The sequence below is a fragment of the Colletotrichum tamarilloi genome (genome assembly GCF_030869305.1).
Source record: "Colletotrichum tamarilloi strain Tom-12 chromosome Unknown Scaffold_124.1, whole genome shotgun sequence".
In the NCBI taxonomy this organism is placed as follows: Eukaryota; Fungi; Ascomycota; class Sordariomycetes; order Glomerellales; family Glomerellaceae; genus Colletotrichum; species Colletotrichum tamarilloi.
The window spans coordinates 6,073-25,879 of record NW_026849507.1 but is presented as its reverse complement, the minus strand read 5'-3'; the positions used below and the strand labels follow the sequence as shown (position 1 = coordinate 25,879).

At 50.3% G+C, this 19,807-nt stretch overlaps 6 protein-coding genes across 6 annotated transcripts; 4 read left to right on the top strand and 2 right to left on the bottom strand.

Moving 5' to 3' along the window:
• Positions 1-443: 443 nt before the first annotated feature.
• On the bottom strand, positions 444-1,142 carry CTAM01_14477 (uncharacterized protein; the record flags this gene model as incomplete). Its single annotated transcript, XM_060530477.1, has 1 exon — positions 444-1,142. The coding sequence occupies one exon, from the start codon at positions 1,140-1,142 to the stop codon at positions 444-446; it is 699 nt and encodes a 232-aa protein (XP_060374925.1).
• Positions 1,143-3,544: 2,402 nt separating this feature from the next.
• On the top strand, positions 3,545-5,022 carry CTAM01_14476 (FAD binding domain-containing protein; the record flags this gene model as incomplete). Its single annotated transcript, XM_060530476.1, has 2 exons — positions 3,545-3,840; positions 3,960-5,022. 2 exons carry the CDS (start codon positions 3,545-3,547, stop codon positions 5,020-5,022), a joined length of 1,359 nt encoding a protein of 452 aa, XP_060374924.1.
• A 213-nt stretch (positions 5,023-5,235) lies between these two features.
• CTAM01_14475 (uncharacterized protein) lies at positions 5,236-5,445 on the top strand (the record flags this gene model as incomplete). The annotated part of the gene is made up of 1 exon (XM_060530475.1): positions 5,236-5,445. One exon carries the CDS (start codon positions 5,236-5,238, stop codon positions 5,443-5,445), a length of 210 nt encoding a protein of 69 aa, XP_060374923.1.
• Positions 5,446-6,133: 688 nt separating this feature from the next.
• CTAM01_14474 (SCP-like extracellular protein) lies at positions 6,134-8,013 on the top strand (the record flags this gene model as incomplete). The annotated part of the gene is made up of 4 exons (XM_060530474.1): positions 6,134-6,683; positions 7,078-7,224; positions 7,307-7,722; positions 7,780-8,013. 4 exons carry the CDS (start codon positions 6,134-6,136, stop codon positions 8,011-8,013), a joined length of 1,347 nt encoding a protein of 448 aa, XP_060374922.1.
• Positions 8,014-8,290: 277 nt separating this feature from the next.
• Positions 8,291-12,984, bottom strand: CTAM01_14473 (glycosyl hydrolase family 18; the record flags this gene model as incomplete). The annotated part of the gene is made up of 15 exons (XM_060530473.1): positions 8,291-8,629; positions 8,701-8,796; positions 8,858-9,102; positions 9,165-9,315; positions 9,372-9,871; positions 9,940-10,029; positions 10,088-10,277; positions 10,384-10,754; positions 10,810-10,880; positions 10,931-11,587; positions 11,666-11,768; positions 11,826-11,973; positions 12,045-12,497; positions 12,556-12,659; positions 12,723-12,984. Coding segments are annotated over 15 exons (3,780 nt in total), but the record flags the coding sequence as incomplete, so codon positions are not given.
• Positions 12,985-14,491: 1,507 nt separating this feature from the next.
• Positions 14,492-19,132, top strand: CTAM01_14472 (uncharacterized protein; the record flags this gene model as incomplete). Its single annotated transcript, XM_060530472.1, has 9 exons — positions 14,492-15,124; positions 15,185-15,394; positions 15,447-15,538; positions 15,636-15,813; positions 15,880-15,947; positions 16,003-16,150; positions 16,211-16,822; positions 16,896-17,064; positions 17,127-19,132. 9 exons carry the CDS (start codon positions 14,492-14,494, stop codon positions 19,130-19,132), a joined length of 4,116 nt encoding a protein of 1,371 aa, XP_060374920.1.
• Positions 19,133-19,807: the final 675 nt, after the last annotated feature.

Below are 19,807 nucleotides of genomic sequence, written 5' to 3'. Positions count from 1 at the left end.
AGATAGTCTCAGCCTATATACTTGAAAAGACTAGAGCTAGAAAAGAGTTGATATCTCTCATTGCACCACTGACTTGAAGCATGGTAGACTTACATGACGTGAGTTTCAGAAACACCACATGTTATTTGGCCAAACTCATGCTAGCGCAAATCCAACAACGGGATGGATGAGCCAACAATAGTTCCCAAGGCTTGGAAAGACCTCATTCACAGAGGCACGCCAGATCCCAAACCCTGAGCCAGCGCCAGCAAGTTCGAGACGGTCCCGACACTGGCCGGCTCCCGCGTGAAGCTCTCATTGTACCCCCACTGTGTGATGTACAGGCTATGTACACCCTGCGCAACAATAGCATTGATGTCCGCCTGGAGAGTCGCCAAAGGCGCAGGTTGATAAGGCTGCCAATCGTCATAAAAGTCGTGTACTAAGACCGCAGATTTGGCTCTCTATGTAGCGTCCGTCGGCAGCGAGCTCAACGACGCGGGAGTAAACGGCGTGTACGTGTTTCTCGGACACCGATCCTGTGGCGCATCGGGGTCGGCCGTGTAGCACGTCTCCAGCGACAGGATGGCATCGGCCACGGTATATAGCGAGGAGCTGGCGGGATTTACGGCCACACCAGGATTGAGAACCACCACACCGGTAGCGGACTTGGCATAGTTGGTGATATCAGTGTAGTACTGAAGCTGGGCGGAAGCGGTGTTGACCTCGTCAAAGAAGATACCGTCCATGTGAATGTCCCAAGAGTTGCCGTCCCAACCGTTGGTAGTATCCCACGCGGCGTAGGTGTCGACCCCTTGCTTGACGACGGCGATGTCCTGGGGCTGGGCTTGTACTGTACCGAGGGTCGAGATGTAGCCCAAGGTCACAGTGTTGGGACGGTTGTTAATTTGGCCAATCCACCGGGCCCAGTCAATCTTGATGCCATCCTCAAAAGCAAAGGGAGGGCCGCTATTGGGATTGATGATGACGTTGAATGTCAAATCCGGGTGAGCGTCGATGGCAGCAATAGCTGCTTGCCAGTCCACGGTCCCATCGTAAGGCTTCTGGAGATCGTTGATAGGGTAGATATAAAGTGGCAACAGAATGTCGACCGCGGCAGCTGCTGTACCTAGGAGGCACGCGATTGATGAAAGAGGCTTCATGATGTTAGTTGTTGTTTGCGGTGGAACTTTGGAACGGGACTGGAGTTGATAGTCAAAACCACACTAGATAATTCTCCCATACGGGATATTCTGATCAACTGTTCTTATACGCAAGGCAACTTATGCCAAGCCAGGCAGACTGGGCTGGGGCATTGGCGATCTACCCCGGTCTCCGCACCCCTCGCCTAGTTGTCTAAGACTTTCGACTTGGCATACACCGTGGCGAACCTGTCACGAGAATAACAGACCGGTCTGGATGAGCAACAGGGAGAAAAATGTCTCTGTTTTCAATTTTGAAATGTCATTGTACTACGGAAAAGTGTAGAAGAATGGGTAGGATCTCGACATGATGACGGTTCAGATCGGAAAAGCCCCGGTTGGTGATCTCGGACTCTAGGCAGCAGGCTGACAATGACCGTTGAAGGATATGGCTAGATATAGCATGCTGTGCACTCTTGTTCGGAAGGTCTCGCCAGATAAGGATCAATACCCAGAACGCTAACCTGGTTGAGTTGCGCCATCCACTTCAGTCTGACATATCGGCTAACCGGGAGTGATTTTTCAAGCCGTTTTTCCGTGGGTAGAGATCCTAGACATCACCTTTCCGCCCCAAAATACTTGCCCATGATATTTCTTAGACCCCAAATCTCCTCATCAATGAGAAGTCATTTTTCACTGAGCTGTCTCGTCTGCGAAATGTTGAGCAACACCTCAAAATGTATGTAGTTTATATATCTATTACGCCCGGGTCCCGACATTTGCCCTAGGATAATCAATCAGGCTTGGCAAGTCGTGATTTGTGGCAGTTGAAATACAGTTTCTCTCGATGAGATGTTTACAGAATTAATAATAGATACTGAGACGTTTTGAACACTTGTAGTTCTGCGAGCTTGATAGAGCACTGGCTATGCCGATACTTCAGGGACCAGCCCGCGATGACAACTCCGGTACACTATGTAGTCTCCCGCCATCAGAAGACTCAGAATACTTTGGAGACTTCTGTTCCAGGCTATCATCCCCCTCATCAGTGTGATGAAGCTACCAGAATTAGACTTGCAATTGGGTAAGTGTGTACGTCTTGCGAATAGCAAAGGCTGGGCACATAAATCAGGCAGTAACAATTCGCACCCTTTAGAGCGATAGCCACCAGTTGTTCGCTCATGCTTGTCCAGGCTTGTTGAGCAATTACATACACAAGTAGAAGAAAGTTGGAGAGAATAGCCAATTTCATTGACGCACATCGTCTTACTATTAACCTGAAGCATATGGTCGATAATGCTGCTGACTCTTTAATGGGTTTCAACCCACCCCCCTATGGTGCATGTGGGTGGCCTTTTCGCGCCCAAGAAAGAGTCTGAGTTCGGTTCCCGAGCCTTTGAGAAAAGACCAGTTTCCTGTTATAATAGACTTCGTCATCTCGAATGTACGACATAGCCTATCGGATCCCAAAGCATCTTCTCTTGATCCCGGTAAATCGAGCCCGACACCAGCGGGATGGCACGGCAGCACGGTGCTTTTCTTCCTCCGTACAATGTGCTTACTATCGGGTCATCGGAGATCATAAGGCCCGAGATCTGTGGGTGCAACTTTCGCAAAAAGTTGCCGTTGTTGCTGCGAACTCCGCCATGTTCAACGTCACTAAACCCATGATTCATGAGCCATACAGACCGAAACTGCAAATCGGATTGTGACCACTGCCTTTGATTACCTTTTTCTAGCGTGACGTAGCATTTACCCTGTTTCGGACCTTGAACGGGCCTCTAGGTGGGATCTCCGGGGGTTCAGATGGGTTTTGCCCGGTGCATCGAAGGGTCCTGGCTTTGATAATCATGCATGGTGGCGTACCACTATCTATCAGCTCTGCTCTGAAGACATGTTTTCCTTGCAAGTAATCACTGCAGTGAAGTAAGTCTCCGAGGTGGACATTCGCCGACTCCGCGTCGACAGCCGGCGCATCGGTGGACTTATTACCACCGCAAGTGGGCAAATTGCTGACGACATAGTCCAGCAGTTGAATTCACTCTGCGCGATTTTGCCCGGAATTCAACATGGGTGGTGGGCCTGCCAGTTCGTTCCTTCACTCCATCCACGCTGCGAACCAGTGAAGTCCTTGTCGACATGGGACGGGAACGGGCCAGAGTTTGACCCCAAGAGACCTAGCACCCGATCCTACGTCGACAACAAAATGGAACCTCATACAAGGTCCGTTGCGATGGCCAGCCACCCAATGGACGCACCAGCGCCCGGTAACTTAGACGGACAATCATAGAGGGCGGAGACCCGGCTTCGTCTCGGTGGAGACGGGCCTCTTGTGGTATATATCACCGGGCACGATCCCAAGGCCGTTTCCTAGGTCAATTTCGCAGTACCCGAGACTTCATTGCACTCACAATTCATTCATCATGTCAAGCGGGCCTTTCAGAGTCATCATCGTTGGTGGTGGACCTAGCGGCATCACTGCCGCGCATGCGCTTCACCACGCGGGAATTGACTTCGTTGTCCTCGAACGCAGGACAAACATCGTCGAGGATCTCGGCGCAAGTCTCGTCCTGGGTGCACCGAGCCTGCGTATTTTCCATCAATTTGGCATCCTTGATAACCTCATGGAAATTGGCGGCAAGCTGCACGAAAACAAAGGATTTACCGTCGACGGATACGCATTCAAGCATGCAGAGACACTGGCCATTTTCAAAGCAAAGTAAGTTTCTTCCTTTGGTTCCTTCGTCGTGTTTTCGCAAACCCCTATTCCCACCCCACTTCACATGTCCGTGTAAGCCAAATCGCGTGCTCGCTAACAAATTCTTCTCCATCCTCTAGCCACGGCGCAGAACCCGTCGCATTTCACAGGGCTCACCTCATCGGGGCCCTCTACGATGGTCTACCGGAAGCTGCCAAATCAAAATACTTCACCGGCAAAAAGCTCGCCGGCATCGTCTCCACGGATACGGGAGTGACCGTCACGTGTGAAGATGGTTCTTCCTACGACGGATCCATTGTCATTGGTGCTGACGGTGTACACTCAGCGACGCGCCGGCAAATGCGCAAACTCGCCGTTGCTGAAGATCCCTCCCGCGAGAAGACGTGGGACGCTGAGAAGCCCTTCAAGACACTGTACCAGTGCATGTGGGCCTCGTTCCCGCGCCCAACAGAGACGGGCCAGAGCTATGAGACGTCGGGGACCGACAACTCGGCCATGTACATTACTGGCAAGGATAGGGGCTGGATTTTCTTGTACGAGAAGCTCCCCGAGCCCACGACGGAACGCATCTCGTTCACCGACGAACAACTGGATGCGTTTGCTGGGAGATTTGCAGACTGGCCCATCACAGACACCCTGAAAGTTAAGGATGTCTACAAGGAGCGCTTCAATGCCGGCGGTGCAGGCCTGGAGGAGGGCCTCTGCGAGCACTGGAGCTGGAACGGAAGAGTGGTCCTTGTAGGCGACGCAGCGCACAAGTTCACGCCTAACGCTGGCCTGGGCTTCAACAATGGCGTGCAGGACGTGGTGGCGCTCTGCAACAGGCTCCAGAAGTTCGTCTCTGGTTCTGCGAACGAAGCCAACAGCAAGACGCCCGACTTCTCGGCGCTGGAGGTCCAGTTCGAGGCGTACAGGCAGGAAAGGCGGGAACGCGTGGAGCAAGATCTCGAGCAGTCTGCGCGTGTGACTAGGATGCACGCGTGGGCTTCGACGTGGGACTGGATTATGTCGAGGTATGTCATGTCGTGGTCCTTTGTCCAGCAACTCTTCATCACCTTCATCGTGTCGCCGAACGCGCAGAAGTCTGGAGTATTGGACTTCATCTCGGCCACGGAACCATTTGAGGGCACTTACAAATGGCTGCATCCATTGAAAAGCATCAAGAATGGAGGTTCGGTGTAGGAAAGTAGCGAGAATTCCATTCAGTTTAGCATAGCGTGTGTTCAGATAGCATTTCAGTTGATTCCCCTCTTCATTACTTCTCTTGTCCTTGGCTTATCGTACCGTGCTTTGTGTCCGGACTAGAAGTCGTTGCATCCGATGGCTAGAAGTAAGCAATTCGAGCTTCAAATCAATCCATCACAGATCTAGCCTATGTATTCGCTCATTTAGTTTATGCTTATGACGATCAAGTCAGTTTTGTGTCTGGTGTTTGTCACAATTACTAGTACTCTCGAACCTCCCGCGCCCCTAGTCCATCAAGGCTTGCTTAGATCATACAGCAGCACCTCAATCACACACCCAGCAGTAGCAGCACTATATCAGGCGTGTTTCCGGGAGGCAGTCGCTGTGAGATTTTACCTACAGGTCCTGACCACCCTTTAGACTGAAATTCTTCAAGGTTGTCTGCTCAGATGACCACTAGAGACGAATCAAACAAACCTTCAATTAAGCTCATCAAGAAACCCTGATCTTCAAACCAATCTCGCGATTTAAACAATCTTATCATTCCCTCTCATATGGACGAAGCGCGGGGAAAAGAGTTGAGAGTATGGGGTGGAGGACCAGCTGGTTCGGTCTCAAATATCAGCACAGTAGGCTGAGCCACAGCCACAGGTGTCGCCCAAGCACGGATGAACATGCATGTGCTCGAAAGCCCTAGAGTTGCCAAGGGCCCCCAAGAACATCCATCATTGGCTTGCCCAGAGGTGGTTGTCAGCACCCTGCAGTCCAGGGTGGACTTGGAATACCCCCAAAGTTGGCCAGACTGCGTCATACCACGCGCCGAGAGGCCTGATGACTGGCTGGGAACTCAGGGCCATGGGCGCAAACCTGGTTTTGCAGCTTCCGCGTCCAATAAGCCAGCCATGTCATGATGGTCGGTCTCTTCGCGAATACACCTCATGATGGTCCCTTATAATCATCATGAGATGCCAACCTCGGAGACTTGGAGGAAGTGAGAAGTATTTCACTCGAGTTAAGCGTCACCACATCTTACATAGTTGATGCGTATACCTAAGTCGGAATTCACCAGCACGGATAACATCACGCTGAGATTCACTCAATTGGAGCAATGTATCTCAGAAAAGCACTCGCCCTCGCCCTCCTCCACACTCTAGTCTCCGCCCAGACAGTAGTGACAACAATCACTGAAGCGCCCCCAAGTCCAACGGCAGAGCCACAGTGGACATCAGACAACACATTCACCTCGGCAGTCCTCAACAGCACCAATTTCTATCGCGGCGAGCACAATGCGTCCTCCGTAACGTGGAATGAAACGCTTGCCGATTTCGCCACCGACTACCTTGACGACATGTCGGGCGACAGCTGCGACTTTGAACACTCGGGTGGTCCCTACGGCGAGAACCTGGCCAAGGGATACCCCAACACAACGGCGAGCGTTGAGGCGTGGGGCGAAGAGCGCGACGACTACAACTTCAAGAAGGGCGAATTTGACGAGGAAACGGGTCATTTTACACAGCTTATATGGAAGGACACGACGGATGTCGGATGCGGCCGCAAGTTATGTGGCGACGGCCAGTGGTATCTTGTGTGCGAATACTGGCCGAGGGGCAACGTCGTGGGTCAATTCACAGAGGAGGTGCAAAGTCAAGAGTCGCTAGGTGTGCGAATGAGCTCCAGTATCACTCCATGTCTGTTAGCTATGGCTGGGAGTGTGACTGCATGGGTTTTGTCTTGAAGAGGCATTCGTCGCCGGCGCTTATTTAGGTGAATGAGAGACCCTTTCCTGATGGCAATCTGACATTGAGACAAGGGTTCCGGTTCTACCCCTTCAATTGCATATTCCAGGCTTATTCGTGGTAGCTAAACTCATTCATCCGAATCACTCCCGAACATCTTACACACATCTCGTGCCCATCTCATAATACCCGTTACGGCGCCTCATTCACATCAACACTTTTGAGATCGCACAAAGCCCATTCGAAGGAAGTTTGTTGTCACTCATCGAGGCTCAACTTATCGAAATGTCAATCCAACAGACTTTCCCTTCCCCAGATCCGAGGTTCTACAAGTTTCGCGGAGGAAGGGAGAATCGCGACAAGGATGGCCAAGCCATGGTAAGGGTGGAGGAGCTTTTCACCTCCATGTTCAGGTGCGAACAGTCAGGCATCACATACGCTGCGGGATCCTGGGGTTATACGGGTAAGTGCTCACGACTTTCCATGCCCACCCACCCTGACCTTTTCGATTATCGATGACGCTGGCGGCTGACTTGTTGGGACAGTCCTGCGCACTGCATACTCAGAAGAGTCCAACACTCTCTGGCCGATCGCGATGGACAAACTCAATCGATGGGTTACTCAGTACTTCATCCACGCTAACCGTCTCGTGATGAACAAGCCCGACGGTGAGGTCAACGAGGAACTTGCACGCCGGTTCATTCTCGAGGTCGTCGAGGACAAGGAATCTGAGAAGCTCAAGTTTCCTGACCTTTCCATCGCGAGCCAAGAGACCATCCAGACACTCACGCAGGTATTTGAGGAGTGGCGTCGCGGTGCAATTGGTGACATCAGTTCCGGCCTAGGAGAAAGCCCAAGATTCTGCGACTTTCTCGTTATCGACGAGGCCTCCGTGCGATCTCTCGCTGCCCTTCCCGACGACCTGCCGTCGACAGAACTCGTGCCTCGCGCAGAGAGAAGGGTAAGTCGTATCTGTTCAATATTTTTGTCAATATCCGCTGGGCTGACAAACTATTAGGCCCGCAACCACATCTGGGCCGGTGTCCACGTTTGGCTCGTCGACTCGCTAGCAGTGCGACGGTTCAGCGGCACTGAAGATGAAGATAACTACGACGGCTGGATGAGGCTTAGCCCGCATGACCTAGCGGATGCATGGTTCGAGAAGGTTGAAAGATCCTCCAGCGAGAATTGGACCTTCGAACGCGTCGATATACCCGAAGGGTCAGGGGAGAAGTGGTACACTCAGCGGTAGCAGACCTAGTGAAGCTGAATGGCAACTCGACGAAAGTTTATTCCACCACGTCAATGAATAGCACGCCCAGGCGCCCTTTAAAGCTTTACAACGGGTATAGGAAATACATTTTTACATCATTCGAATGAAGATATTCTTAAGTTGTTACAACCCGGTCCTGCGTATGTTTCCGCTGAATATGAGCCACCTTTCTTCCTGGATGATAGATTGAATGCGAGAGTAATTTTTGTCGTGTATGAAAGCAGCTCTGGAGCATGCAAGCCACTCTACTGCAGGTTCAAGGAAAGAATCCCGTGGTATCAATATCTGGAAGGCTGTTGAAGGCATTCACCAAGTTCTGGCGTATGGAATTGTCAACAGCGTTGCCAGTAACAGCAGGGTTGCGAGCCAACTCGGGGAGCCATTGGTTGCCGACTTCCTGAGTGACGTCCTTCATCTTCTCAAGTGTAGTTTTGAACCATTCATCAAAATGGTTTACTGCGTTTGGGCTGGCACCGCCGTGAGTACTCGCGTAATGCTGCTCTGCAATCCGGAGCAGGTCGCGGAAATCATTGACGACCTTTTTGAGCTTGTCGTGAAATCCTGGACGCAAATGGTATCGGTAGACGGAAAGGACCTGCGTCAAACATGGTCATTAGTACCCACGGTCCATGCAGATGACCTTTATTGATTTGATGGAAACCCCACCTTTTTGATCTGGTCCAGCGCGTCTTTCGGACAATTTCCATACACAAGATTCTCCATCTTCGTGGGGGAAACGAGGTCGTCTCTGAGTGTCCATAACTATAAATCGACCATCAGTCGTTATTCCGGCTAGAACGTGGGAATATGTGAACAGTCTCACCTTCTCCTTAAGCAAATTCGCGTCTTTGATCATCAAGGTCATCACCCCACGATTCGTCTTACTGCCCAGCGTATTCATCAACATGTTCTGAATCGTTTGACCTGCCGCGTTGGTCTGCTGTAGCGACACAGTGAAGAAGTCAAAAGGTACAGCATATCTAGATTCACCGACATCGGCAGCAAGTCGCCCAAAAAGCGCATCATCTCCCCAAATGGATGTCATCTTGCGTTCAAAGGGGTGATCGTCTGCAAAGCAAGCGAGGCCGAAGTCAGCTCGTGTAGTCGAAATGTACAGAAACATAACTTACTCTCGTATCCCTTGATCATCGGACCCGTGGGCCCATTGGGAAGGAGATCGATGACGATTGGATCAAAGTTGGCACAATTTGGGTCGTATGTCCAAGCATCGGCAAAATGTGTTCTCTCTGTGTTCACGTTCAAGTCGCCAGGGGAGGGATACTGTTCCGCATTTTAGTATGGCCAAAAACATCATGGGTCCCAGGACTTCAACATACGGATGGTGCGTTCCAAGGCAAACTCGCTTGGGCGCGTGTAAAAGGGTCGACAGCAATCCAAGGATAAGGCTTCTTTTCGCCTCTCTTCTGCAGAGCTGTCGTCTCGCCGTCCTTGCTCCAGTTGATGCAAGTATCGTCGTCCTCAGCGCAGCAATCATCTCTAGTGCAGGCACAGGTAATGGTGCAGGTACCATCGCCATCACCATCACCTCCTTTGATGGCAGCATTGATGCTTCCTAAGTTGCATACGACGTATCGGGGCCATTGGGTGCCCAATTGGAGATAGTAGTCGTACCCTTGAGCCTGCTGGTAGTCGTGAAGATTGGCGTAGGACAGACTATTGAACTCAGAGTACGAGAGCATTGTGTTGTTCCAGATGCTCTTTGTCGACTCTCGCGGTGTTCCCATGAAGAGCTCCGAAACCATCTTCTCCATGTACTGCTCTGTCGCGAAACTCTGGATATCGCCAATACCCCAAATCTGACGGCTGGCAAGCGTGCCTGGAGAGCAGAGGTAGTGTTAGTAACATACATCGCGCTACGTGGACAGGTTTATATGCTCAACAGACCATTCGAATAGGAGACAGATTGCTCATCTCGAGCCTTGAGCGGGTTTCCGAAAAAGATGTTACTTGAACAGACAGGATTCGACATGAACACTGGTGGAAAGCAACGTGGATTAGCAGCTAATTTCCTGGTCGCTTCAAAATCACTCACACTTGATGTGACTCTCAAAGTATTCGTCCTCGCTGTTTTCATACCGAGTGGTTGAGGTCGTCCAACCAGGCTTACAACACCTTGCCCTAGCACCACCGCCTGAGCATCCCGTGTGCTCCATGGCAACCATGGTAAGGCCACCAGAGCATGACGGGTCGCAAAACTTCAAGCCTGTGTCTTCATCTGTCCACTGTTTCAATAATTAGCTCGGTGTGATTAGTCAAAGCTCCCGTCACTCGGAGAATGATACACCATCACCCAACGCTTGGCCTCCAAAGCCGGACTGGGTGACTTACATCTGTCATGCCTTGCCATTCACAGTCCTTCCACTTTTTGTCTTCTTCAGGTTGATCGCAGCAGTACTTGTTCTTCTTTGAATCTTCCATACCTCCCTTGTACCAGGCTCCCCAGCACATTGCATCACCACTACCGTCACCGGAGAACGCGATGACGTCGGAACCGCAGGTAGCCTTTTCGCAACTTGGCCAGGTGCTCGAAGCAATCTTTGCACTCCAGTCACATTGAGAATATAGCTTCATGTTGTCAGTTTCCATTGAGCAACAAGCTGCTTGATAACTCCTGATTGGCGAGAAGCCTCCACCCTGGGTGTGGCAGTACTCGTTGTTGCTGCCGATTTCCTTATAGCCGCTGGGGCAGGATTTACCACCTAAGAGACGAGCGTCAGATAACTTAACCGTCAACAGGGAAAGTAGCATACTTACTATCGCAGTCGCCATTGTTGTGTTTATACCACCCGCAAGTTGGCTTGTTGCCGGGAGGACAGCATAACTTACTATCAAGCAATGTCAGTCCGAACGCTTCAATGCAAATTCAGCAACTCACTGCTCTCCACGGCCACCGCAGCCTGCCCCATTGACCATGTACTCGTTCTTCCCTGCACCTGGGCCACTTCGCATCATACGAGTCCAGTCTGAAGGGCAATTTTCATCGCAATTGGTCCATCGACATTGTTTGTGCTCCTCAACATCGGTGACATAACCGTCGTCTTCTTCCGTAGCCATCTCAGAAGTGAATAGTCTAGGAGCGACGCGAGACAGAGCCATCGAGTATTTTCCTGCTCTGGTGTCGTGTGAGATGGCCCAAACCATGACACCGCCGATGCATAGACTGCGAGCGTAGTCCGCTTTGAGACGAAGAGTCTCCTCATCGTCGAAGGTGAGCCAGTTGTTGCCGCCCCAGGTGACAATCTTAACGGCAGCATCTTTGTTCAGTGTTGCCTTGGCCCCCTGCTCAGAAACGAGCTGGTCAATCTCTGAGTTTAGGGCGACGCCAACTTCGGCGCTGCAGGCTTGAGCGTACGTTCCCGACTCGTATGTACACCCGGGAGACATGCAGGAAGAACTGCTAGCGATGAAACCGCGTCCATAGAAGGCGAGGCCTAGCGTGACTTTGTCCTTGTCTACACCATTGCGCCAGAGGAGATCAAGACCCCCCTTGATCTCAGTCAGGTTCGTATGGCTGTTCAAGTATGGTCCAACACTGTTCCAGCCGACATTAGCCATTGTACTGCGCAATCATAGTCCGATGACAAATGACGCCTTTGGAGAAGACACTCACAACTCGTTCGGCTTATCCCATACACCATGGAAGTCATAGGTCATCATGTTGAAGAAGTCCACGTGCGGGGAGAGAGCCTTGAGATCAAAATGCTGGAGATACCCTGAGGAAGATGGTTAGACATCGTTGGCAAAGTGGAGAGGGCTCAAGGTCAGCTCACAATAAGAGGCCGGAAGTGTGATGCTAACTTCGTATTTCTTCAAAGCTGCTTTCAGACTTTTCATGAATTTCGGAAAGTTGGCAAAGTCCTCAGGTCGTCCGCTTCGATCGTTGGCCTCGGGATATTCCCAATCAAGATCAATGCCATCCTGCAAAGTAGCATCGATGTTAATGAAATGCTCTGTTGTATGCGCCATATTGGCACAGTGTTTTCACTTACCAAGTCATAGGTTTCCAACATCTTGATCGTGGAATCGAAGAACTTCTTCTGGGCACTAGCAGACCTCGCAATATCCGAGAAAGTCGTCGCAGTTGGACCTGGGTCATTGAATGTCCAGCCGCCAACAGCAATCAGAACTTTGAGATTGGGGTCCTTGGCTTTGAGAGCAGAGACTCGCTTGTACATCTCGAGGTCTTCCTTCTTGGCAGGCACAATCTCAAAAGTCGTGGGATTGATGCTGGCAAAGGCAATGTTGATGTGAGAATAAACGCCACGAGGAATTTGCTCTGGGAAGAAGCGGTTGCAAGATCGCGAGGCAGACCATGTCTCATAGTATCCCACGACACGCTTAAACTTGCTGCTCTTGTCAACGGTACAGCTAGGCCTGCTGACCTTCTTGTTACCACAGAACTCTTCAGTGGTTCCGCAGAAACCGTGCTTGGAGCAGCAAACCTTTGATGAAGCACATGGTCAGTGGAGAGCTGTTTGGTATAAAAAGGACTGCACTCACGTTCAGCGGGCATGTTGTCTTGTTGACGTAGTCTTTGCCAAAGCCACCAGGGTCGCATTCTGCTTTGCGATCGCAATTGTTAGTGCAGACGGATTTGCTGCAGTCTGAGCCGTGTATCAGTACTCAGTAATCCGGCGAAGAAGGAGACACTCTGAATTTGAGCTTACAATCAGCTCCGAAACCACAGAAGCCGAATTTACTGCAACATCCAACCTTGCATGGTAGAGATGCGCTACACTCGGTACCATCCTGAGCGTTGGCACTTGCGAGCAGGCATGAAAAGAAGGTTAAGAGAATTAGAGTGAAGAAACTCCTCGAAGACACCATCATGCTAAACCTGCTCGATCGAGACGGTGAAGACCTGATTAGTTGAGTGAGGAACCTGGAAAGACAGAGCGCAAAAGTGAAGAGGTGCACTCTCAACAGGAAGCAAGCCAATGTAATACTTCAGCGGGCGAGGGCACCACACATCACACGATACTCGGCCCCTCGATTCATCATATTTCATACCCTTGATATTCCGAGATAGACTCGATAACTTCATATTCAGTCTTCAGGGGCCTGCGTAAGAGTGGGAGTGCATCGGAAACGGGCGACATCGCCGTTTTCGCCACTACGAATAGCTTCCTCAGCTCATTTTTCGCTGTCTCGAGTGACTCAAACTCAATCTTCGGAGATTGGCTGACGGAATTTGATCGAAACTGGAAGACGAGGTGCATCAGGCATAGTACACAATCACGCGGTGCTTCCTTCAAGCAGTACCCATGGCGAGCCAGGAAAGTCTATAGTCTTGCTTGAGTACCCGGGTGCCTGAACGAAGCGTGTCCACCCTCTTTGATACTTGCATCACAGAAGATCCAACGGCAATGAGGGGTCAGCTCATTAAGTATATTACTGGTCAGAATGTACGAACAATCACGGGAGCAAGTGACAGTCCGAAGAAATCAGGGTTCAGGACCCTGAATAGCGCGCCCCATTATCCAGGATGGCAATCCGTCAACCGTGATATGCCCCATGCTCATCAACTCGCCAAGGTCGATGATTTGTGAGAAGAATTCTTTCTTCAGTCGAGACATAAGCTTGTTTCCTCGCAAGCCGGCTTGGCTATCCCGGAGCGGACCGACCGATCTCAAAGAGGAGAGATTGCCGGCTGTACCTTGCAGACCGGGTCAAGTGCGATGCAACCCATGCATGCGCGTTCGATTTGGCATTTCGTCGCCTGATGACTGTCGAGGATTGTATCCTTGACGGCGTGTCTCCGCTTCTTTCCGGAATCCAGCACTCCGTATAAGATATTTCTCTCTCAGAATGGCTGCCTAGCGGCCGCCGCGAGGACATATTTGCCACGACCCACCATTTTCCATCGGAGAGGACTCCGGAAGCCCTTGCATTAGTGCTGATTGCCCAACAGGACCTGCAGGGAATTATGGTATTCTGAACGTCTTCATTTACACAGGAATGTGGTCAATCGGAAGAATGAACTCATTAGGACTAGAGATAGGTGTGGGCAATGGACGTCTAGGCTTACTGTTAAGCATAGCCAACAAACTGCATACCCTAGTTCAAGCCAAAATCGTAGGGCCAGAACGATCATGAACTCACAAAAACGAACACCCTTGTCCTGCCCGTGCTCCTCGCCAAGCACGTAAGCTTATTATTCTTCTTGCTTCCCACTCCACAGCCCAAGGGTCATGGCGGGGAGACCAACTGTGTTTGGGACTTTGGTCAAGTAAGGGTCTAAGTGCATATGCAACGACGGGTGACTCCGGAAATGATACATTCAATTATCGGTCTCATGACATGATGGAGTCTTGCTGAACAGCGCTTGGTATAGATGATAACTGGAATCACCTTGAGTTTGTGACATTCTGTCTTTCTCACACGCATGCCTCGTTGAATTTCGCCAGGTTCGTCGAAACCTGCAAAGCCAAGCACGATGGGTCGTCTCAACGTCCTGATGAGCAGCCTGCTATTCTTAGTCACTCTTTTCGCATGTCTTGCAACAACTGTCTCGGGTCATAAGCACTCGCATCACAACCATGCTCAATTGCATGCTCGCGCCGACAACAAGAACTCCAGTGCCGCGAACATTGTAGAGGAAGCACTCGCTGCTCTTAAGCTTCTCAACAAAGCCAGAGTCGAGAATCCGCACTTTAACAAGTATGAGTTTCATTCTGGCTCCAAGACACCGAGTCTTGCCCCGGCTTTGGATGCGCCTGCCGTGATCAGCAATGATACTACGCTGAGAAGGCGTCAAAGCCAGAACAACAGCAGTGCCGAGATCTCCGCTCCAAATTTCTCTATCTCCCCTGAGCTAGCCGAGGCCGCCAAAGTTCTGGCAGAGTCTACGCCTCAGGTTCCTAAGGGAAACCACAGCGAGGTGGCTAAAGCCATAAGAGAGAAGTATGCACACAAGACAAATGACACCAATACTCCAGAGTCGCTCAAAACTCCCGAGGGGCGGCTTTCGGTATACGGAGATGACAAACTGAGCAAGCGTGCCGAGGAGTGGTGGATGGTCAGCATGGGCTCATCCGGAACCAGTCCCTTCGCTCCTAGCGGTTACAAAGTGAGTGTAATTCTCAACCAAATCATCATCGGAGAGACTGAAAACATTGACTCTACGTAGGTTTGGAGAAATGTGAAAGATTATGGCGCAAAAGGCGATGGTGTGACAGATGATACAGATGCTATTAACAAAGCCGTGAGCGACGGCGTCAGATGCGGTCCTGACTGTGGCTCGAGCACGATTTATCCTGCTGTCGTTTACTTCCCGCCAGGGACGTATCTGGTCAGCAGTCCGATCGTTCAATACTTTAACACAGAATTCCTCGGCAATGTGAGTTAACATTGGAAATCAACGCTTGTGAGTTGCTGACATCAACGTTCAGCCTCTCGATGTACCAACACTGTTGGCTGCGTCAAGCTTCGTGGGCCAAGGTGTCATCAAGAGTGATGTCTATATCAGTGATGACGAGGAATGGTATGTGGAAATCCCTCTAGATGCTATCTCTGTGATGTGGCATATGCAACGTTAACGTTCCGGCGGTCTTGTCTGTTGTTGACTTCCTCTATCTCAGGTACCTGAACACTGCAAATTTCCTTCGAAGTATCAAGAACTTCAAGATTGACATCAGACCCGCATCTTCATGGACTTACATGTGTGGGATCCACTGGCAAGTCGCACAAGCAACATCTCTGGAAAACATCGAGTTCTACATGCAATTTGAGTCGGATGTTCCTGGCAACAATCAACAGGTTAGTTGATCTCTGAAATGCAAGCACCCTTTTACTCAAGAATACGTATCTCACATAGACCTACAGGGCGTTTACATGGAGAATGGATCGGGTGGCTTCCTAGCTGATCTCACCTTTGTTGGAGGTGCATTTGGGTATGCTTCCCGCCATTCTGGGAAGAATGCTCTGCAGAGACTGACCATTTGGTAGAGCATACTTCGGAAACCAGCAGTTCACGACTTCACACCTAGTGTTCGTTAATTCCGTTGTTGGTGTCCAGGTCCACTGGGACTGGGCCTGGACTATGCAGGACTTCATCTTTGAAAGTTGCGGGACCGCGCTTCTCGTCGTCGGCGGTGTAAGCCAGCCATTAACTTCTACTTGATTTTGGAAAGGAATCTGACAGAACAAAACCTAGGCTGGAGGTCCAAAGTCGACTGGACAAGGAGTGGGATCACTCATATTGGTGGACTCCATCATCGCAAACACCCCTAAGGGCATCGTCACAACGCTCTATGCCGAGAATTCTACCTCATTTCTGCTGCAAAATGTCGGGTTCTTCAACACCATAACGGCAATCACTGACAACGAGACTGGAAACATCCTCCTGAACGGCGGTAATTCTGTTGTTGTCGATAGCTGGGGTTTCGGTCGTATTACGAACGCTACCACGGGTGCTGGGCAAACATCCTTTGTCAATGGCGAACACATCGCTGTCATGGAGCGAAACGAGGGCTTGTTGGGTGACGCCTATGACAACCTGAAACCGAATCTTTTCACGAGAAGACGACCCAAGTACCAAGACGTTCTTTCTAGCAAGGTCATGAACGTCAAGACACTTGGTGCCAAAGGCGATGGCAAGACGGACGACACGAGCGCGCTGAATTCAATCCTTCAGGGTGCCGCGAATACCTCTTCCGTTGTATTCTTCCCCTACGGTGTTTACCTTGTGACGGACACTCTTCGCGTACCCGTCGGCTCCCGTATCATCGGACAGGTTTGGCCCCAGATCATGGGCACAGGGGACAAGGTTGGTAAAAGACCGTCTAAAATTGGTGTGTCCACCAAGTACTGATAAGCTAATTCATTCTATTCACCCACAGTTCTCCGACGAGACCCAGCCAAGAGCCGTGGTCGAGGTTGGTAAAGCTGGAGATGTTGGAATTGTAGAAATCACAAGTATGATGGTTACCGTCAAGGGGCCCACCGCAGGCGCCGTTACCATCGAATGGAACGTTGCTGAATCGAGCACCGGATCTGCTGGCATGTGGGGTGAGAGTTCCTGTTCAGTTCGAAATCATTCTTGGCAGGCGTCTAACAGCATTGCTTGACAGATACACACGTTCGTATTGGCGGTGCAGCGGGGAGTGATCTATCCACCGCAAATTGCCCCAAAGACTCTGGAATCGTCAACTCCAGGTGCAAGGCTGCTTCTCTTCTGATGCACTTGAAGCCCAAATCAACTGCATATCTCGAGAACGTTTGGCTCTGGACTGCAGATCATGACCTTGACAAGATCACTCTCGATCAAATCGACATTTATGCCGGCCGTGGTCTCCTCGTCGAAAGCGCAAAGGCCTGGCTCTGGGGAACCTCAGTAGAGCATAATGTCTTGTACCAGTATCAGTTCTCCAACGCGAAGAACGTGGTCATGGGAATGATCCAGACGGAGTCCCCTTACTTTCAACCCGTCCCTAAAGCACCCACACCGTTCACGACTGGCCTGTTTCCCAACGACCCGACATTCAGTGGCTGTGTGGCTTCCTCCTCCGCAACATGTGCCGTCTCTTGGGCAGTCCGAATCATCGACTCTTCTTCCATCTACATGCTCGGTGCCGGACTCTACAGCTGGTTCATCGACTATAGTCAGGACTGTTTAGACACAGAGAACTGTCAGGAGCGCGCTATGGAAGTGCAGCAAAGCAAGGACATCTGGATCTACAACCTCTGCACCAAAGCTATCGTTGAGATGGTGTCGCCTTTGGGTAGTGTTCCAACATATGCTAAAGACAACGTGAATGGATTCCTGGCCTCCGTCTTAGCATGGCTTCAGGGTTCCACTGACGTAGCAGGCGAGCGCGAGTTTGAAGGTTATCGTGTATGGACGAGCGGAATGCTGGAACAGCTCTACGGCCTCGTCTTGCCAGAGACCTGCAGCAGTGCTTTGACCGAGATCATTGCATGTGATAATCGCACTGAAGATTATCAAGGGCCCGGTATCCGCAGCTGGCTTGGGAATGTCAACGATACCGACAGCGTGTGCGCTGAGTCTTGCCGAAAGAGCCTGAAGACTTGGTTTGACAGTGTTTCTATCGCTTGCGCGGGATACGAAGTCAACGATGCGCTGCCAACTCTTCTCGGAGGCCGCATTTGGGATGGGTGGAACCAGACTTGTTTGAAGGATACCGACAGTGGCAAGTATTGCGGTGAGATCATAGACGGCTTCACCACGGTCTCTACCATTGAAGAGATGCCCAAGAACGAGCTTTGCTCATTCTGCTGGGTGGAGCACTATGCCATCCCTCAACGTTCACGGTACTCCAAATACGACTCCTTTATCCAGTCTCAATATGAGTATACGGTCACCGAGTGCGGTACAGCCGGTGTCAACACGACTATACCCGAGACACCACTCATCATCGAAGATCCGGCAACTTACTGTCAGACTGACAAATGGTACACTACGGCTGAAGGGGACACATGCGACACAATAGCCCAGTCGAACAGCGTTTCTTCAGCAACACTTTACTTCGAGAACCCAGACACGATCTTCGATTGCTTCAATATCGAGGCCGGCTCCAAGCTGTGCATCCCGCCGCCCTGCACTCTCACATGGGTCATCCAGCCCGACGATACCTGCGCCTCAATCGAGTACAACCTGACCATGACAGCCGTTACGCCGGTACTCGGCAACACCCAGAAGTACAATCGGTGGGTGGACAAGAACTGCGAAAATCTACACGTTGCCAGCGCCGCCACCTTTGGCCACGTTCTTTGCATGTCACCGCCGGACGGCGCCTACGCTGGCAATGACACCGTCAATGGAGACACTACCACGCCTACCAACGCGCCGGGTTACAGTCAAGAGATCATCGATCCGCCTGCGGGAGCAACAGTCGCGGATGGTACGACTGTGTATTGTGGGTCATGGCATGTCGCGGCCGTCAACGATACCTGCAGCACCATAGCCTTCAGCAGTGGCACGACGATTACTCTTTTCTTGGAGGTCAACCCTTCTCTTGGAACTGAGGTTGCGGGTTGCACCGAGAAGTTGGTACAAGGAAACGCGTACTGTGGACTGCCTTTCGTTGTTTGGGATGAACTGGATGGCTCTTGGTGATAGTAAAGTTGGACGATGCGGGATCCCTTAGTCGTATTCCTTTTCTAAACCTCCGGAAACTTAATAGCGGCAGTCGAAGCCGACGCCCAATTCATCTCCATGTCCGTTCGAATACCTACTTCGACAAGGTGAGACTGATGACATGGCATCTATCATCTCAATGGCCACATGCACCTTAGTAATGCAATATTATCATCTTTCTTATTATTACCCTTTCTATCGGATTAGAAGTCTAATTCGACCGCGGCATACGGCTAACTATATAGGGGCTAATTAGGGGCCCTATTTATAATTATCGTAACTAGCCTAACCTACGGTTAGAACTTCTTTTTTATACTTATATAAAAGTTAATATAATTTAATTAATCTCTTTATTAACCTATAATTTAAACTAACTCCCCTATAATAGGGATATTAATATTAATTAGTAATTAAATTCTATTATTATAAATTAATAAAGTATTTCGCTATATAAAAGAGACGACTTTTTAATATTATATAAAATAAGAGATTTATATTAATTAATTTTATAGAAATAAAAAAAAAAAGAGGTAATTTTTAAATACTATATGGAATTAAGTAATTATAGCTTTTTATTATTTATAAAAAGTTAGTATTTATTATATTAAAAACGTATAGGGTATAGAGGACTCTCGTAATATAGTACTTTAAAAA